Source organism: Drosophila arizonae, chromosome X (assembly GCF_054131065.1).
Source record: "Drosophila arizonae isolate 15081-1271.41 chromosome X, UAZ_ARI_1.0, whole genome shotgun sequence".
NCBI classification, from domain to species: Eukaryota; Metazoa; Arthropoda; class Insecta; order Diptera; family Drosophilidae; genus Drosophila; species Drosophila arizonae.
Window position 1 is genome coordinate 8,032,663 of NC_142927.1, and position 18,853 is coordinate 8,051,515.

Genomic DNA, 18,853 nt, shown 5'->3' on the forward strand with positions numbered 1-18,853 from the left:
ATGCTTATTTTACACTTTTCGTAACAACACACGGCGACACATGTTCTATTTGTATGTGTGTGTGTGTGTGTGCGTGTGTTTGCCTCGGCGAGTTTTTTTGCTGGCTTATATATCGGGATTATTATGAGCACACGTTCGAGCGTCTCCAGACACCAACGACAACAATAAAGCCGCCGCCGATGCCGCCGCCGACGTCGCCGTCGCCGTCGACGCTGATGATGACGACGAGCCGCAATCATCAATGTCAACGGCGCTCTACGTACCTCCCTTCCTCTTCCGCTTCCTCTCTCTCTCTCTCCCTCTCTCTCTTGCAATCTTTGTTGGTGTTTGTAATTGTTTGAATATGCCTGTGCATGTGTGTGTGTGTGTGTGTGTGTGTGTGTGCGAGGTGTTCTTGTGGTTTACTTATTGCTGCGCTGCAATACATCATCGTCTGGCAGTTAGCCGGGTGGGAGAATCTGCAAGCATCCGCCCGCTAACCAGCTAACCAGCTCTTGCTGCTGGATGCCAAATGCAGCAATTTGATGCCGCAGCACCTTTAAAATTGTATATTTGCTACATGCTGAGTTTACTTCAAGTATTGCAGCATTTACAGGCATTTACTATTTATTTAATTAAAAAAAAAAAAAGAACAGATCTTATTGCTTTAGTATTATTCTAATTGTAATCCTATGATAGCAAAAAAAAAAAAAAAAAAAATGGATCTTTGGCACATCTTGCTGAACATTGAATCGAAGGCAGTTCTCATGGGGGGCGCACTGAAAAAATGGCTGCCGGCGCCGTTGATGGACGCGGCTGCGTGACGTCACCGGCCAATTGGATGGGCCACAGCTGTAGGGAGAGAAGAGAAAGCGGTGTGAGCGAGAGCAATAGAGTCGATCGTATGTATAACGTTACCTTTCTATGGCGACGTCGAAAGCGTTGCCGATGCGGCTGAGTCTGTTTACCGTTAGAGAGCAGAGCGCGGTTGCGTCGCTCCCACGACTGTTGGAAAGATGAGAGAGGGAGAGAGAGAGGAAGTGAGTGGATTAAATTGTTAATGAACAGGAGAGTGCTGAAAGAGTGAGTTGGTGGAATAGAAAGAAAGTGAAGTAAAGCTGTGTGTCATGTGAGGAGAGAAGGAGAGAGTTGAAGAAATTCCAGTGTAAGAAAAGAAACGAAATGAGAGAAGAGCGGAAAGCTTTTGAAGCTAGAAAATTGTCGGAAGGAAAACATACAGACTAGGTGTCTAAAGAGTGAGTGAGCGAATGAACGAGCGAGCGAGAGAAGCATGTGAAGAGAGAGAGAGAGAGAGAGAGAGAGAGAGAGAGAGGGAGAGAGAGAGTGAGAGAGAGGGAGAGAGAGAGAGAATCGGAAAATGGAAGACATTACGTCACAAGGAAAGGACAGACAGATATAGAGATAGAAAGTAAGAAAGGGAGGGAGAGAGAGAGAAAGAGAGAGAGAGAGATAAAAAAAATAAGAGAAAGAGAGAAAGATAAAGGAATATAAGGTCAGAAAATTAAAAACAGGGATTGAGGTAGAGGCAGCAGGAAAAGAAAAAATGACAGAGAGATAGAGAGAAAGAGCGCGAGGGAGAGGGAGAGAGAGAGAGAGGGAGGGAGAGAGAGGCAAAGAGAGTGAGTAAGTAAGAGAGCAATATCCCTAAATAAAAGTAGGCGAAAATCGAAAGCGATAAAGAGACTGTTAGCTACAGCGAGAGAAAAATAAATGAGTAAAAGAGAGGAAGAGAGAGAGAGAGAGAGAGAGAGAGAGAGAAAAGTAGAGATATAGAGAGACAGATCGAATGCCCGTACCTGCATATTAACATCATATTTGATGCGCTGATCTAGCGCTGGCGCCAGCTCCTGCAGCTGGCGTCGCAGCCAGGCCACGCCCAATTGCAGCTCCTCGCCGGCCATGTGGCAGATGTGCAGGGGGCAGCCAGAGGAGCGGCTCAGCTGCTCGAGATCGAAGGCATTCTCCACATCGTACAGCTGCACGGCATCGCTGTGCCGCGTGGCGACGAGCAGCACGGGCTTGCCACGCAGCGTGGCATGCTGCAGGCAGCGCCGCAGCAGCTCAAAGCTGGCCAACAGCTGCTCGTAGCTGGCGCTCAGATCGAAGCAATAGACGAGCGCGTGGCAGGTGGCAAAGTAATGCTGCCAGATGCGCTGCATATCCGCGCTGCCGCCCACCTCAGTCAGCAGCAGACTCGCCTCCGGATGCATCACTCGATAGCAGCGAACGCCATTCGTGGCGCCCATGTCGTTTGCGTCGCGCTCCTCGCCGCTGAGCAGATGCCCCAGCTGCGTTTTGCCGCTGCCCGCGACGCCCAGCAGCAGCAGCTTGAAGCGCGCTGTCGGCGGCAGCTGCGGCGTCCTCTCGCAGCAGCAGCAGCAGGAGCAGCAGGAGCAGCACCAGCGTGGCAAGCAGTTCAGCTGGCCCATTTAGCACATGGTTTGCCCTCCAGATCTGATTTGAATTTCTCTAATAGTTTCAGCTTTATTTTGGACGTTGATTTTCACACGACTTCAATTGTTTTGTTTACCAGCCACTGAGGCCGTCAGCTGACTTGGCCGCCTCGTTGCCCGGGGCAACCCCTTTTGTTGTGGCCTTAACTGTTGCCATGGCTAAGACACGTAGCCAATGTTAATGCATTTCAATGAAATGGAAACTTTTACAAAAATTAACTCGTATTACTTAAACTGATTTCTTTTTGAAAAATTAACTTTCTGTTGTTGGCAACATTTGCTGTTAATTAACTGTTAAGTTAACATTTTCCCTGCTGTTTTAGAACAGCTCTCAATAAAAGCTGCTTTACAGGAGTCGCTGTTGTTAACAGCTGTCGCTAACAGCTGTCGCTAACAGCTGTCGCTAACAGCTGTGGCTAACAGTCTGTTTTCGAAAAAGCTCAATCTTAGAAAACTTATCGCTAGATGGCGTCTTGTCCCAAATTTAATACCTCTTTTGAACTTGTTTTGATTCACCTTTATTTAATACAAAATTTCCACGCTCAAATTTACCATTAAAAAAAAAAAAAAAAAAAAAAAACAAAAAACTATTTGGTATTAATTTTAAATACTTAAAGAAAATAAATATGTTTTTAAATAATTAATATACATATATATGTAAACATATGTATATATGAAATCTACTTGTTTATATCTTATAAATATATTACAAATTAAATAGAATATTTTTCAGTTTGTGTACTTATATGAATATGTATTATATTATTATAATTATGGTATATGGCATATAAATTATCTCAATGAATATACTTGTGTTATAATTCATTTTTATATTTCTCAAATATATTTCTTAACTCATTTAAATATATATGAATAAATATGAAATGCATTGCATTTTCTAGTCTTACTAAATTATTATTAAGTAAAAATAAAAATTAACGTCATAATGAAGTTCATGATATCATTATTACAGAGCTGCTGTAATTTTTCTGTGCGCTGGCTTCGATGTGGCAATCATTTATTTATTTTTTTGTTTTTTTTTTTTTTTTTTTTTTTAACATGTTTGCTAATCGCCTTGAAGCTTAAGCGAAAGAAAGCTCTTTGTATTATTGCATTGCATTATGCTGTCATGCCCCATTAGCCCCACCCAGGCCCGCCCAGCCGCCCAGCCGCCCAGCCATCCACTGAAGTCAAACAGAGAGAGGCCAGCGAACGAGGCATATTCAAATTGAAAAGTAAGCAAGCTAAACGTTTACCAAACTTTGTCGCCCTGCCACCCGCCCTCCTCCTCCTGCTGCCACTCCTTCGCCTCATTCTTCTGCTGCTCCGCCTACCAATGTCTGTGGCCTTGAGGCTTGGCAACTCTTTTGTGTGAGCTCCTTTCTGGCAACCGGCCCGCTCCACTCGCCCGCCTGACCCAGAGGAGACGTGTGCATGAATATGATGTCAGTCACCTGAGGTACACTCAGCTAACTCGATGGCTCCGTCTCCATTCAGCTCCGTACCGCTGGCCATTTTGAGGGGGGCTTTAGAAGCGGAGGCGTGGTCCGTTTAGCCAGAAGATCTGCAGCTTGAAAGGTGTGCACATACACACACACAACCACACACATACACATGTGTATATGCAAATATCTAGCTGATTGCCTGCACCTTCGCAGCTAAAGAGAAAACATTTCATTTGACACCATATTAAGTGAATGTTGCGAGGGTAGCTCGAAGCTATGTGTATGTTGAGGTAAAGAAGGGATGTGTAAAATATATTTGATAAATGTTACATAGTTGAATGAACTAATACACCCCATTGCAAACGTCGAATGAGTATGGATACATCATATTATTCTCATATTCTATTGTACTCCTTAAGCAGCCCTCGTCCGTGTCCGTGTGCCTCCTCAAATATTTGCTCAAGTATATGCATCAAGCCCAATGAAGCGACACCGCGTAACCGTCGCCGCCTTTGTCATTGCGTGGGCGCTGCTCGTCCGGGCTGGCCGGCAGCGACTACACCTGCCTTTCACCTGCGCCACTCGGCTAGTCGTGGGCATATGATGGCAGCTATGGCATTATTCGATTATTTGTGCGCAGCAGCATCATTTCGTTTGCTTTCCGGTTGTTTTCCTTTTTAGCCTTGTGCGAGTGGCTCCTGGACTCGAGTCGAGTTGCTCTTTGACTATGCCACGCGGAGACGTCATATTTCCTTTTTGTTGCGCCACCTTTATTTTTCGTACTATTTTCCTTTGGTTCTCTTTCATTTTGTTGCCGTTGCTGTTGTTGTTGTTCTTGTATTTTTTTGCTATTTTTCATTGCGCTTTGCTTGGCGCACTTGTCGAGTCGTTCACCGTTGGAAAAGTTTAGCGAGCTTAGCGCTGGGCGCGCCAGCTTGCCTCGGATTTCATTTCCGGCATGTTGCGGTTACGTTAAGTAACGGAGATTGCATCGCTAATGATGCAATTGTGTTTAGCGGAAATGAAAGCGGTTTCGTGTGACGCCTTGCCAGCCCACAAGCCGACCACTAAACACACACACACACACACGCACACACGAACACGCACACACGAGGCAGACGAGCTCTCAAGAATTGGATGCTAGTCAGGCATCTAAAAGCCAATCAAGTTTAAGAAAACTGTAAATGAAGTGCCTGAGGAAAAGAAATGAAAAACTATTCACCTATTAATTGGATTTGTGGTAGCCAACGGAGATGCATGACTGACTGAATAAATGACTGAGGCAGTGGCTGACTGATGGAATCCTACTGACTCTGAATGAATGAAGCGTAGATGGGCTTATTAGTTGGCAGATTGACTGAGACTGGCTCGCAGAGATTGACTGACTGAATGGTTGACTGACTACCTGACGGAATGAATCTGGACTGAATTAGTCTGATTGACTTACTGACTCTGGCTGACCAACTCTAATAGACTGATTGACTTTGACTAACTAATTGGCTCTGATTGACTCTGATTGAATGCCTGACTCGACTGATTAAGCGTGACTGATCGATTGACCGATTTGATATGACTAATGGGTTAATGGACTGACACTCATTTACCTACTGAGTGTGCAACTGCACTGAGCATGTCTGCCTGACTGGGATTGACAAGCTGATTGACTGATTAATTGATTGATTGATTGACATTAACTGAGTCTGACAGAATTTTACTTACTTACTGGCTCTGATCGACTGACTTTGAGCGATACACTGACTAAGTATTAAGCCGAGTGACTCTGATTGAGTATCTATAACTCTAATTGACTATGATTGATAGCCTGATTGACATGACTTATGACTTACAAAGAACGGTAGAGCAAGACAAGTAATAGAGAATGTATGGAAATTGTAGTAGGCTTCTCTGCTCACTTCGAGTACTTCCAAACACTTCAATTCAGCACAAATTTCGACTGGCAAAGAATTCGTAATTTTTTTTTTTTTTCAGGCTAAAACTCAATAGCAAAATTCTTTGGAAGCATCGCATGTTACCATGTCGAATCCGCATTGTAAAACGCCCAGCGGACAGTCGCCACAAAATGATTTAGTGAATACGCCAGAGCATTTCCATCCCGGATACTGCGGACAACCGCGTAAATATGATCCCCGGGAGTTTGGTTTGACCGGCAACGAGGAATGGCGTAATCCCCGCATGTTTCGCAACATGACATGTCCGTAGAGCTGCTTAGAGTATTCCGAACCAAACTGACCATTCCAAACGATTTTTAGATCAAACTGACGCTGAGGCAATGAATGCGATGCGGATGGCCCAACCGCGTAGACCCATGTATCGTCCAACTGAAACTTCCATTGTGAACAATTTAACAGACGAATGTTTGGCTGATGTCTCGGCGCCGCAGTTCGAAATGAGTATGCCATCGCCAATGTCTGGTTCGTGTGGAGAATACCTGGATAATGTAACACCGCCACAATTGTGCACCACGGCAGACTCGAGTGTGAGTGAAAAAGATAGCAATAACTGTTCGGGTAGCATACAGCAGAGGGTTGTGCATGATTTTAGCCAGCTGAGCGCTTGCGACTATGATCTATTGCCAGCAGGGAATTGCCGAGATCCAGATCAAAATTCAATGCCCGATCAAAAGTTCGACAAATGCAGCACAGAAAAGGTAACAATAGTACAAAAGTTACCCCCAAAGCTAAGGGTACATTGACTTTTTGTCAATGTGTCTAACCGAGAGAGAGAAATAGTAAGGCAGAGAGAGGGAGGGAGAGAGAGAGAGAGAGAGAAGGTGCTCACAATTCACAAATCTGTCATGTCCGTCCGTGTTGTGTGAACTAGCATTTGAACTTTAGAGATCAGCTTTTGGCGGGTATCTTCTAGTCGGTCAGTGCCGACTAGAGACTTTCGCAATTTACTAGTTGACATTCACTTTAAATAAAAGTAAAAATCCTTTGGCACACAGAATAATAATATCTTAACTACCACGGTTCGCACAATTACGACGCAACGGGATCAATCCGGAAAGGTGACAAGTCGTGTTGAGGAGACGAGCACGGTATCCAATGATCAAGGGGCTAATTTGGATAACACCCCTGTGTGCTGTCCAGGACAGGGTCCTGCAGCCGGACGACATCTTCAATTTTGCAATATGCCAGATCAGAGCGAGAACTTAGCAGACATCTCAATGCCCCCATTCTATGACAATAGCCACCCAGCGATGAGCACTCGTATAGCTCAGAGGTCGATGGATCAAAGTGCTTGCCTCGAAAATATCAGTGCGCCCTCCTTCGCCGACAGCAATCTGGCAGACGTATCCATGCCGAGTGGCATTTGTGGTGCGAATGGTGACTCGATCCGGCAGCCAACGCAATATACCAATGAATGCTTGAACAATGTCTCGATGCCAAGCTGTATGGGATCTTCTGGTGCATCGCGACGACAAGTTACCCAGATGTCGCATGATCGCTTGGAAGATATATCAATGCCTTCATTTGGCAACGTGTCCAGAGTACCGAATAGGCAAGCAGGCTATATGACCAGTGAATGCTTAAACGACGTCAGTGCTCCGTCGTTTGGATCTAGTCCTGCTCGCAGTAGAGTGTATCGCAGCCAACCAAGATCGATGCTAGCACAGAGTAATTTAAACTCAACAGTTCTGGACGACATCAGTATGCCCTCCTTCGAGGGGACATCATGTGCTACAGCTAGATCAATGCAGCAACGTTCGATGAAATCGCAGAATATTTGTGACACATCAGCCCCATCGTACGTATCGTATGGACAGGGTCCAGGTTCTGGTGAATGCTTGGAGAACATATCAATGCCAATGTATGGCTACAGTGGACGAGCACAAATGACAAATGAATGTTTGGAGGAAGTCACGATGCCATCGTTTGAATGTTCCACAAATAATCAGTTCATTGAAGATATTAGTATGCCGACATTTGGTGGAGTATCGTATGCATCCCAAGGGCGAACACCGACACGTCAACAGTATTCGATGCCGGCGAAATCGATGTGCTGCTCAATGGAGCCGTGCTTTCAAAACGATCAACAAGAATATTTAGATCAAGTAACTATGCCGTCCTTTGGAAACTCTACACGAGGACCGATGCCCAGTGAGTGTTTGACAGATATCAGCATGCCTTCTTTTGGCGGGGTATCCGGTGCATCGAGAGGTAGAACACCGTCGTGTCAACAGCGCTCGATGGCAGCCCAAAATATGTGTAATATATCAGGCCCAATATATGAAAGTAGCCGAGTGGGACAAATGACTAATGAATGCTTAGATGACGTCACCCAACCCTCCTATGGAAACAGCGGTAGAGAGGTGTCTTATAGCCAGTTTATAGAGGAAATGAGTATGCCGTCGTTTGGTGGAGTGTCTGGAGCTTCAAGGCCCAGAACTCCAACACGGCAGCAACAGCAATCAATGGCTTCTCAAAATATCTGTGATATATCTGCACCGTCCTTTGCTGGCAGTGGACGTGGAACAATCAGTAACGAATACTCGGGTAAAGAGGTTTGTTATAGTCCGTGCTTGGAAGAAGAGAGTATGCCCTCTTTCGGTGGAGTGTCAGGAGTTTCAAGGCCCAGGACTCCAACACGACAGCAACAGCAATCAATGGCTTCTCAAAATATCTGTGATGTATCGGCACCGTCTTTTGCCAGCAGTGGACGCCAACAGCAATCGATGCCTTCTCAGAATATCTGTGATGTATCGGCACCGTCTTTTGCTAGCAGTGGACGTCAGCAGCAATCGATGCCTTCACAGAATATCTGTGATGTATCGGCACCGTCTTTTGCCAGCAGTGGACGCCAACAGCAATCGATGCCTTCTCAAAATATCTGTGATGTATCGGCACCGTCTTTTGCCAGCAGTGGACGTCAGCAGCAATCGATGCCTTCACAGAATATCTGTGATGTATCGGCACCGTCCTTTGCCAGCAGTGGCCGCCAACAGCAATCGATGCCTTCTCAAAATATCTGTGATGTATCGGCACCGTCTTTTGCCAGTAGTGGATGCCAGCAGCAGTCGATGCCTTCTCAAAATATCTGTGATGTATCGGCACCGTCCTTTGCTAGCAGTGGACGTCAGCAGCAGTCGATGCCTTCTCAAAATATCTGTGATGTATCGGCACCGTCTTTTGCTAGCAGTGGATGCCAGCAGCAGTCGATGCCTTCCCAAAATATCTGTGATGTATCGGCACCGTCCTTTGCTAGCAGTGGACGTGAGCTACAGACAACACCTTCTCAGAATATCTGTGATGTATCGGCACCGTCCTTTGCTAGTAGTGGCCGTGGGACAATGAATAACGAATGCTGTGATCAAGAAGTTTCTTATAGTCAGTTTTTGGAGGATATGAGTATGCCATCCTTTGGTGGAGTGTCTGGAGCTTCAAGACCCAGGACTCCAACGCGGCAGCAACAGCAATCGATGCCTTCTCAGAATATCTGTGATGTATCGGCACCGTCCTTTGCTAGTAGCGGACGCCAGCAGCAGTCAATGGCAACTCAGAATATCTGTGATATATCAGCTCCATCTTTTAATAGCAGTGGACGTTGTGCATCGAAAAGTGAATGCTTGGAAAATGTGACAATGCCATCAGGTGTAGCGGTATCGACATCATCCAGAAGGCAACGGACTTCAATCGCGGAATGTTTGGACAATGTTAGTGCACCGTCGTTTGCACACAGCACGCTGCGCAGCCGGTCACCGCAACGTCGGCAAAGGTCAAGGCAAAATGATAGCGGGGAAAAATGTCAAACGACAACGACAACTTCTGAGATCATAGATGAAATTAGCATGCCTACCTGTGGCGATGTATCGGGATCCTCAAAAGCGAAAACTCCAATACGTCAAAAGCGATCGATAACAACGAAGACTGTTTGTAAGAGCTCAACACCAGCATCTCGTAGTCGTGGACCAATGAATAGTACGGCTGAATGTATAGCTGCAAGAGGGCAAACACCAAAACGAAGGCAACAAACGATGACCTCTCAAAATATCTGTGACATCTCTGCCCCATCATTGGAAAGCTGCGGAACAGGAGGACTGACAAATGAATGTTTGAATGATATATCAATGCCGTCATACGGTGCGTCCTTGGAGTGCTCAAGGCCAAACACTTGTGCTTCCGAATGCTTGAACGATGTTAGTGCACCCTCCTTTGCGCAGAGCATTTCTCGCGGAAGTTCACATCGTCAGCAAATGGCACTTTCGAATGCCTGCAAATCGGGCACAGGAGACATGAGTAATGGCTACATAATGGATATCAGTATGCCATCATTTGGAGGAATATCGGGTGCGTCTAGGCAGCGTACCCTCAACCAGCAGCAACAACAGTGTTCGATGCCGTCCCAAAATATCTGTGACATCTCACCTGTATCGTACGCAAGCAGTGGACGTGGAAATACAATGACCAATGAGTGCTTATACGACGTAAGCATGCCGTCGTTTGCGGAAGTATCGGGCTCATCGCAACGACAGCAGACCATGCCGTCAGAGTGCTTGAACGATGTGAGCGCACCATCGTTCACTAGGACTATGCCATCACAAGTCGCGCAAAGATCTATCCAGAATCGCTCAGATCAATGTCGGCTGCAGGACATGAGCATGCCTTCATTCGCGGATGTATCGGGCGTCTCGAGAGCACGAACACTGAGCCGACAACAGCGTTCGATGCGCGGTAGCCCAGGCACTAGGGAATGTTTGGAGGACGTTAGTATGCCCTCCTTTGGTGTATCGGGTGTCTCATGCGCTCGTTGCCCGACAATGCAGTCCCAACAAATCTGTGACATATCAGCGCCTTCTTACAACAGCAGTGGATTTGCGACCATGACTTCCAAGAGTATGGGACGAAGTCAATCGCAGGGCCCCAATTCCAGAGTTCAACAATCGCCGATTATGAATAACTCCTGCCGAGTTCAAAGTGAATGCCTTCAAAATGTAACAATGCCATCGTTTGGCAACATTTCAACTGTCAGTACCTCGAGTCGGCGAGACTTGCCAATGACTAGCGAGTGTCTGAGCAACGTGACACCGCCCTCCTTTGGTCGCAGTGGCAACACACAGGAGCTGTGGAACATTAGCGCACCGGTCTTTGAATCGTCAGCCAATTTGCGCAAGCCTCGCTCTGAGCCGTCGTATGAATGCGATGCTCTGGAGGACGAGAGTGCTCCCAGCTTTGGCTTCAACAGTCAGGCCATGAAAAGTATATATCAGATACCGACGGCTAATTCGAGCAATTCTGTATACAGCGGCACGGCGGCACGACAAGTTCGTAGTTTTCCGTGCATCAGTCAACAAAATATCGGCGACATATCTGCCCCCTCAATGGTCAGTAGTCGGGTAGACTGCCAACTGGACTCGAGAGGTCAGCCCTACCCAACCGAATATCCATTTAGCAAAAGTCGTTCTCAGTCCAAACAGAGCAGCCGATACACCAACTGCAATTTGGACTGTGAAGCCGTCGAAAATATTACAGAGCCATCGATGTTGGCCAATAGCACGATGTATGGTCAAATGGCTACGGAGCAAAGCCAATGTCTTGCGGATGTGAGCGCACCATCCGGAATGGAATCACAATTTTCGACATTGTGCTCGAAACTAACTAACGAAGAATCCTATCCTAGCGAAATGCTACAAGATGTCAGTGCACCATCCTATGCGAATAGCATAAACCGTTCACAGTCCAAGCAAACCACCCGAGTCACCACCTGCACCTTGAACTGCGAGAACATCGAGAATGTTACAGAGCCATCAATACTGACCAATAGCGCGAGATTCGGTAAAATTGTATCCGAGCGATTAAGGGAAGCCAGTCAACATTTGGCGGATGTGAGCGCACCATCGGGAATGGATTCGCATTATTCGAATGTGGAGTCAAATATCATGGATGTGAGTGAGCCATGTGAAATGTTTTGCAGCGATGTATGCGCTGAGGAGGGTAACGCCTCGGAACGGGGACAGCTTGACAAAAGCGATCCAAGAGCTACGAATTCATCGCCTAGTATGAAGAGAGGCGAGGGTAGTGCTCTAACCGGCCAGCGGAACAATCAAGATGAACAATCGCCAACCGATTGTCCATGCCCAAGTACGGTAGATGTAGAGGCTAAGAAGTCTTCGACTTCTGGGCAGGGGGTTGCAGGTGCCCAGGACAGCAAAAAACGGGATTCGAATGCGGGTAAGAAGAGCATTCAATCCATAAATGACATATCGATGCCGGAGTTCGAGAGCACACCCATCAGTCAATCGCCTCGTGAATCGAATCGTAAGAACAGCACTGCGATCTCGGACATCACTGAGCCCAGCTTTGGGCCGTCTCTTCAATCCACAAATAAGACGCAGGATACAACTGGTTCATACCACGGCTTTGATTCAATGGATAACTATGCGCCGTTCGACGAGCTTATCAATTCGAGGCCAGAAAACTGTGAGCCGCCAACGCCTCAGCCGGTGCGCTCCAAGCCGAACGATTGCCCAGCTACTCCAAAACCGAGACCCAAAACTCCCCAAAAAGGTCATTGCACATGTGGCGTAAATGGGAATACGCGATCCAGTGCGAAACAGAGAAGTCGTAATACTAACCGATAGAGTTTATGTTCACGCACTCATAGAACGTGTTCATGGTCATGTTCATTCTGAGCCACATTCTCACGGTAGATTTTCCTGCAACACACAAATATTTATAAATTCATACATGTTTAGCCTGAAAAAATTAACGAAATTCGAGTATAAATAAATTGGAAGTGCAGTAAAAAGATGTTGCTTTAATATTTAGTTGGTTGTTAGTAAACATAATATACTAGCATAACCTTGACAATAGGCAATGTTTACTACACGATATACTATCATTGATATACGATATAGGATTTTCTGGCATACGATATACAGTATTCAAAGGTATACGATATATGATATCCGATGTACGATAAAAAATATACTTCCAATATATACGATATAGAATATGTGATATGCTGTATACCAAACGCAATATACGATATACAGTCTACGATATATAGTATACAGTAGATATCGTAACCGTGACAATAGATATACATAATATATGTGCAATATTTGATATATGATATACGTTATACAGTATCTAATAGTATATCCCAAGAGATATGCTATATCTAATGTACTATACTGCTTTCATATACGATATAGAATATGTGATATACGGTTTACAAAACTTAATATATGATATACGGTCTACTATGTACGATACATACATTATATACATACGATACATACATACATTATATAAGATGTACTATAAACGATATACTACATATTATCTATGATATTCAATAAAAGATATACGCTATTTGATATATGTATGATATACGATGACAATATACGACACACAGTTCATGATTTACAAAACAAACTGAGCAAAACTCATTACAGTTTATCAAATCGAATTTATTCAAACTTAAATTGATTAAATTAAATCGTTAAGAGTTAGCTTCAGTTCTTTCTTAACTCTCATGATATTAGACGCATGATTGGCAATTAAGCGTCCGTCCGAATTGCACCTTTTTCTATTATGTCAACTGCTTTGGAATCCATTCTCCATCCGAACAATACGCTGACTCGCAGCGCAGCATAAAGTTAACTTCTCTTGCCAATAGCTGGAGCATATTGAGACAATTTGCGTGGCAAGCTGTGACACCTCGATAGGGATTGGGGCTAAGCCCGTCCGCAGTAAGACACTTGTGAACGAATGCAAAATTATTCGAAGTAATTTCTACAAAATGGTAATAAAAACACGAGCTTCACGCTGCAAACCTGTCGAGCGAACGAAACAAAAACATAGACTAAAGAGGGAAATAAGTGAAAAAGAGGAGAAGAATTGAAGAAAAAACATAATAAAATTGAAAACAAATAAGTTCAGGAACCAGGAAGCGCCAACGGAAGAGCCAACGCTCATTGTTAGCTTTTGTCGGCGTTTTCCAGGCGTTTGGCTGTTGTTCTCGTTGTTGCTAATATACCCTGTAAAATGGGTAAGCAAGCTTAAAGGGTAGTAGCAGCAGAGAGAGGGAGGGAGACACCGAGAGAGTGAGAGAGTAGAGCAAATGCCAGGCAGAACTTATGGGAGTACCATGTCCAGGTAGGCGAAGGGCAGCAAAGCCTAATAGATAACAGAATTCCCGACGATATTTAGGCAGCTGGGGAAATTGGAAGTCCCGCAATGAGTGAATTCTGATGAGAATTTAATATAATAATAGGTGTATAAAAGGTGAGGGATATTTTAGAGGCGAGCCTGCTCGACTCTAGTGCAACGGCATCTTTTTTATACTGTTCGACTAGCGGCATGATGTAGAGAAGGGTAAGCTCACACACACACACACACACATAGAACTTTGAGCCCCGGGAGCGCTTGCACCGTTGTGAGAGCTATTTAAAAACAATTTATTTTTAACAACTGCCATGCCAGAAGCAAAATCAACCTGTCGCGGTGCCTGTGTATGATGTGTGGTATGTACAGGGTGTGTGTGGGTGTGTCCATGTGTGTGTGTGTTGTATTTGTTCTTGATTTTCAGCTAAAAAACATACGAGTATAAAAAAGGAGAGAGAGAGAGAGTGGAGCGCATGAAAGAGAGAGAGAGAGGGAGAGAGAGAGAGAGAGAGAGGGACGGGAACAGCGAATGTGAAGCGTCGCGTCGTTTGGCGTCTGTCAGTCAGGTATGCAATACATGAAGTGCAGATGCTTCAGATTGGTTTTCCAATTACTCAACATTTCAATGCAAATAACACAGAGCCACGGCGACGGTTAACGCCAACGTTGAGGAATTTAAAAGTCAAACACACACACCCTAGCATATGTGTGTGTGTGTGCCTGTGTGTGTTAGATGGGGCAGCTGCGGCAGCCAAAGCCCAATTCACATACATATTTCTTCGATTTTTTACCAAAGATAAAATTTCAATCACGTTTCTTCACTTTTGCTTAACATACGTATAGTCATTTCTCTCCCTATGTGTGTGTGTGTGTGTGTATGTGTGTGTGTGTGTGTTGCCAAAGGTGTAGTAACAACAACAACAACAACAACAACAACAACGACATCTGCTACCCAGTCTAGGCTAAAAAAAAGTCTGTGACATGGCGCAAGCAGAAAAAAAAAAAGAATTTGTTGATTTGTGTCGTGTTTTTTTTTTTTCAGCGGAAAAGACATTAAGCGCAGCTTGAACGCTTTAAGCATATATCTAAACGAAGTACAGTGTCTTGGTTGAGCAGAAAAAGGACTCTAAGGAAAGTTAGTAGAACTATTTAACTATTGGATTAGATATATGAAATATAATGCATTCATGTTGAAAATGGAGATTTAGTAGAAATTATAAATATTCTTGATCAGAAAAACTTGATGAGTTGATCTAGCTATTCGTCCGGGATCTATTCATCCGGTTGACCGTTTGTCTATGCATTCTTCCTTCCATCATCTATCCAGTCTTTCGTTTATCCTTCCGTCTGTCTCCCTGCTCAACCGTCCATTTATCCAATCTCCCGTCTGTCCATTAGTCTATCCTCCCATCTGTCTACCCGTTCATCCGTCCGTCTATTCATTCTCCCGTCCGTCCGTTAGCTTATCCTTTCGTCTGTCTAATCATTCATCCGTCCATATATCGATTCTCCCGTTTATGCCTCAGTTTAGCCTTCCGTCTGTTTCCCCGTTCATACGTCCATTTTTTCATCCATCTGTCTAGCCGTTCGTCCGTCCCTCCAGCTCAAACTTCGACAACGAGTTTAATATCTCATAATATTTTTAATAACAATTACGAGTCTCTTCAACATTTTTTATGAAAAGCACTGCAAAGGCAACTCAGGGTCGATCGTCGGAATTCCCATAATAAGCCACACTTGAGTTTATAGAGCTGACCCAAATATGCTGCCGAATGCCAGCTTGTGCATAAAGCACACAGCATTTATATAAAATGCCTTTTGTTTGAGCGAGTGAGAGATAACAAGAGTGAGTGAGACAGAGACAGATAGAGAGAAAGAGTGGGAAAGTGGCTCTGGCCTGGCTTTGGCAATTAGAAAATAAAATATTTGTGGCGCAGATAGTCAACACCAATTTGTTTGGTAGCATGGCAACCAGAAGGGCAGTAGGTGATGTGTGTGTGTGTGTGTGAGTGTAGGAAGAATGCAGTTGTGTGTGTCTGTGTGTGTGTGTGTGTGTGTTTGTGTGTGTTTACGGGCAAAGCCTGTAACCTAAGGCTCTTACCTTTTATCATGCACATCATGGACTGATTTACGTGGCGCATTTATTGCAAGGGCAGCCACTAAAAGTTTTTAAATTACAATTTACAGTTTCTGTTTTCATGTGTGTGGGTGTGTGGGTGAGTGCGTGTGTGTGTATATGTATACATTTAGTTGCTGTGCTCATTGTTTTTAGCATTCAAGTGGCAGTTAAAATGGCTTCAGCCTCAATTGCTGCATCCGACTGCATCCGTGAGCTTTGCTCCCCATTGCCTCGTATTCTTTCTCTCCTTCACTCTCGCTCTCTCTCTTTCTCTTTCTCTGTGACTCGCCCCTTCGGCTCACTGTTTTCCATCCTCTTGATCCGCGCCCTTGTCCGTTGCATTAGGAAAGTTGACGTGACGCTGTGAGCGATTTATTGTTTTTGTGTAGAAAGCGTAAAATGGAACAAATTTTACACACACACACACACACATACACATATACACGCACACACACACACACATACACATGCACACTATGTGTGCCACGCCCGCTTGTAGGCGCTGCGGCTCAAAATCCCAGCAAGACTCCGACTTTGTCCAAGCAATGCAGTTCACTAGCAGCAGCTGCTGCTGCCACGCCCACGCGCCGCCCCTCGACTAGGCAGTTAATTGTAATGCTGCAAAAATGCTGTCAAAGTTATGCGAGTGCGAAAATGTCCACAGGCACATGCCATGCCATAGCATTGCATTGGCCAACAGCCTCCGCTAGCCACTTGATGAAGCTGCCAACTCGTTTCCATTTCTCTTCTTCCTCTTCTTCTTTTTGCTTTGTTTTTAGCACTCCCTGCTCATGTCCCGTGGCTTGAGCCACGTTTTCCGCGGCTATAAGCTACATTCGAGTGCTGCCAGCATGTTTCCAATTGAGTTTTGGGTAGTTTCTGATGGTCTGTTGAAGGGCATATTGGCTTTCTGAGAATTGTTCACAGGTGTATCCTGGGGAGTAGATCGATGATTAGTAAGTGATTATTGTTGATTGTTGATTCATGATAGATGCTCATGATTTGTGATTGATCTTTGATTGAAGATTTGAAGATTTATACGTAGTAATTACTTCTAGAATCTGAATAACTTTTCATTAAAGACCTAGGTTGACTTAAGAGTTGCTATTATAATAAAATGTTCACAATATGGATTACGATCATTTGCTCAGGTTTATTCAAGTTTGATGTATGAATATATGTATGTATATGTACTTGTTTATGTATGTATATGTATATGTATGTAAACAATTGAAAGGAACGATACATTTGCATGGTGTTTAGTGTTCGCCTATGATATAAGTCTGATATAAGTGCCTAAGAGACCTTAAGTGTATATACATATGTAAATATCGAATAGCTCAGGTCATCATTAAAAGGCAAGGAGGCGAACGATGATATGTGTGTATATAATTCGTGAAACATACATTTACGACGCAGTGAAACATAAATTTAAACTTGTAGAACAGTGAGCCTGCAAGTGTTCGTCCAAATTCAAGCTTGGGGACGATCCCAATACTTAGGTTCCCAGGCTGCCGGAGACGCGTAGGAAGGCCTCGACGCGGCCAAAACGCAAATAGACAATGCCATTGATAGCGTCACGGAAGGTTATCAAAATGGGGCCGCTAAAGCGCTGTCCATTCATGCTGACTGTCCCGTAACTGCTCTCGTTGACCAGGAACAGGCCGCGTTCGCTTCGTGTCAGAGTCGCGTGCAGCTTAGCCACAGACTGCGGAGTAGAGAGTCGCAGTGCTTATGCATGTAGATGGGCTTAGGCAAATACGCTTATTCAAATTGTTACCTTGTCCTCGAGGCAAAAGTCCAAGCTCTTGTCCTGTGCATTGTTGCCGATGCGGACCACCTGATAGGTGCGCAATACGACGGTGGGACGACCCTTGAATGTGATGCTGGCCATCGTTCTATCGCTCTATCTCTAGTTCTCTCGTACAGACAGTTTTCTTTCTGAATCAATTACTAAATAAACAAAACTTATTATTGATGTGCATCGATTTGCTTTAGAATGTGAATCAAACAGACTGAGAACTATTGCCGGCCAGCGAGCAAACTAGAGATGTTCTGCTCAATGCCTCCTGCGATTGAATTTCAAGTTAAACTGCAAGTCATCTATGACATCAGTGTTGTATAACTTGTTTGATTTAGCTGTTACTTAGCACTGACTGACGGTGCTGCCAGACGAGCTACAAAGCACATGAGACCGCACTCGAGACGTTCGTTAATCGAACGATTGATGCCAAATAATCCCAGTTAGCCGATATGTATGTATGTATGTATGTATGTATTTATGCATAAGCTGAGGCGAAGAGCTATGTACATACATACATACATACGTAGGTATGGTATGCCACGCAATTGTGACAATACTACAAAATCGAAGCTTTATTTACAAGAAGATATACTTATGTATATATCTGGACATTTATCAAGCACTTAAAGCCCTTTAAGCAGCAGTAGCTTGCTCTTGTCTAGATGTATGCAAATTAGATTAACAGACAGAAGAAGGCGTAGCAGACCTTATGGGCAGGGAATGTTGTAGTGGAGATGATGCAAAAACACAGTTGATGTTCAGTTTCAACTTTAAGGCTGCTTTTCTCTATTTAGGAAAAAAGACTTTTCAGCAGACCAGGGTAAAAAAGATAGAAGTATATATACTTAGCGGAGTGCCGAGTACAGAGAGCCAGTAGCTATGCTATTAACATAATGCTGTTA

General features: G+C 44.5%; 3 protein-coding genes across 5 annotated transcripts; 1 reads left to right on the forward strand and 2 right to left on the reverse strand.

The window, feature by feature from the left end:
* Positions 1-588: 588 nt before the first annotated feature.
* On the reverse strand, positions 589-2,919 carry LOC108618088 (ADP-ribosylation factor-like protein 15). The gene is made up of 3 exons (XM_018013995.2): positions 1,797-2,919; positions 898-984; positions 589-831 (listed from the first exon to the last, which is right to left on the reverse strand). Exons 1-3 carry the CDS (start codon positions 2,427-2,429, stop codon positions 745-747), a joined length of 807 nt encoding a protein of 268 aa, XP_017869484.2. The 5' UTR covers positions 2,430-2,919; the 3' UTR covers positions 589-744.
* A 2,868-nt stretch (positions 2,920-5,787) lies between these two features.
* Positions 5,788-12,664, forward strand: LOC108620163 (uncharacterized). Of its 2 annotated transcripts, none has more exons than XM_089473847.1 (3): positions 5,788-6,110; positions 6,169-6,566; positions 6,864-12,664. In XM_089473847.1, the coding sequence occupies exons 1-3, from the start codon at positions 5,933-5,935 to the stop codon at positions 12,495-12,497; spliced, it is 6,210 nt and encodes a 2,069-aa protein (XP_089329973.1). In that variant the 5' UTR covers positions 5,788-5,932; the 3' UTR covers positions 12,498-12,664. The 2 variants fall into 2 exon arrangements, with proteins under 2 accessions (XP_089329973.1, XP_089329975.1); XM_089473849.1 differs by having other exon boundaries at positions 6,169-6,395.
* A 4,612-nt stretch (positions 12,665-17,276) lies between these two features.
* On the reverse strand, positions 17,277-18,293 carry LOC108620252 (uncharacterized). Of its 2 annotated transcripts, XM_018017162.2 has the most exons (3): positions 18,164-18,293; positions 17,928-18,100; positions 17,277-17,855 (listed from the first exon to the last, which is right to left on the reverse strand). In XM_018017162.2, the coding sequence occupies exons 2-3, from the start codon at positions 18,039-18,041 to the stop codon at positions 17,646-17,648; spliced, it is 324 nt and encodes a 107-aa protein (XP_017872651.1). In that variant the 5' UTR covers positions 18,042-18,100; positions 18,164-18,293; the 3' UTR covers positions 17,277-17,645. The 2 variants fall into 2 exon arrangements, with proteins under 2 accessions (XP_017872651.1, XP_017872650.1); XM_018017161.2 differs by having other exon boundaries at positions 17,928-18,241.
* Between the last annotated feature and the right edge of the window lie 560 nt (positions 18,294-18,853).

What these genes read in the sequence shown, in the direction of transcription:
- LOC108618088 (XM_018013995.2), bottom strand. Translation starts at nt 2,429, where the DNA reads ATGGGCCAGCTGAACTGCTTGCCACGCTGGTGCTGCTCCTGCTGCTCC. An exon ending in AATATGATGTTAATATGCAG is followed by an intron (nt 985 to 1,796) that starts GTACGGGCATTC and finishes TCTTTCCAACAG; the next exon opens with TCGTGGGAGCGACGCAACCG. An exon ending in TTCGACGTCGCCATAGAAAG is followed by an intron (nt 832 to 897) that starts GTAACGTTATAC and finishes CTCTCCCTACAG; the next exon opens with CTGTGGCCCATCCAATTGGC.
- LOC108620163 (XM_089473847.1), top strand. Translation starts at nt 5,933, where the DNA reads ATGTCGAATCCGCATTGTAAAACGCCCAGCGGACAGTCGCCACAAAAT. An exon ending in CATGTTTCGCAACATGACAT is followed by an intron (nt 6,111 to 6,168) that starts GTCCGTAGAGCT and finishes AACGATTTTTAG; the next exon opens with ATCAAACTGACGCTGAGGCA. An exon ending in ACAAATGCAGCACAGAAAAG is followed by an intron (nt 6,567 to 6,863) that starts GTAACAATAGTA and finishes TTTGGCACACAG; the next exon opens with AATAATAATATCTTAACTAC.
- LOC108620252 (XM_018017162.2), bottom strand. Translation starts at nt 18,041, where the DNA reads ATGGCCAGCATCACATTCAAGGGTCGTCCCACCGTCGTATTGCGCACC. An exon ending in ACTTTTGCCTCGAGGACAAG is followed by an intron (nt 17,856 to 17,927) that starts GTAACAATTTGA and finishes TCTACTCCGCAG; the next exon opens with TCTGTGGCTAAGCTGCACGC.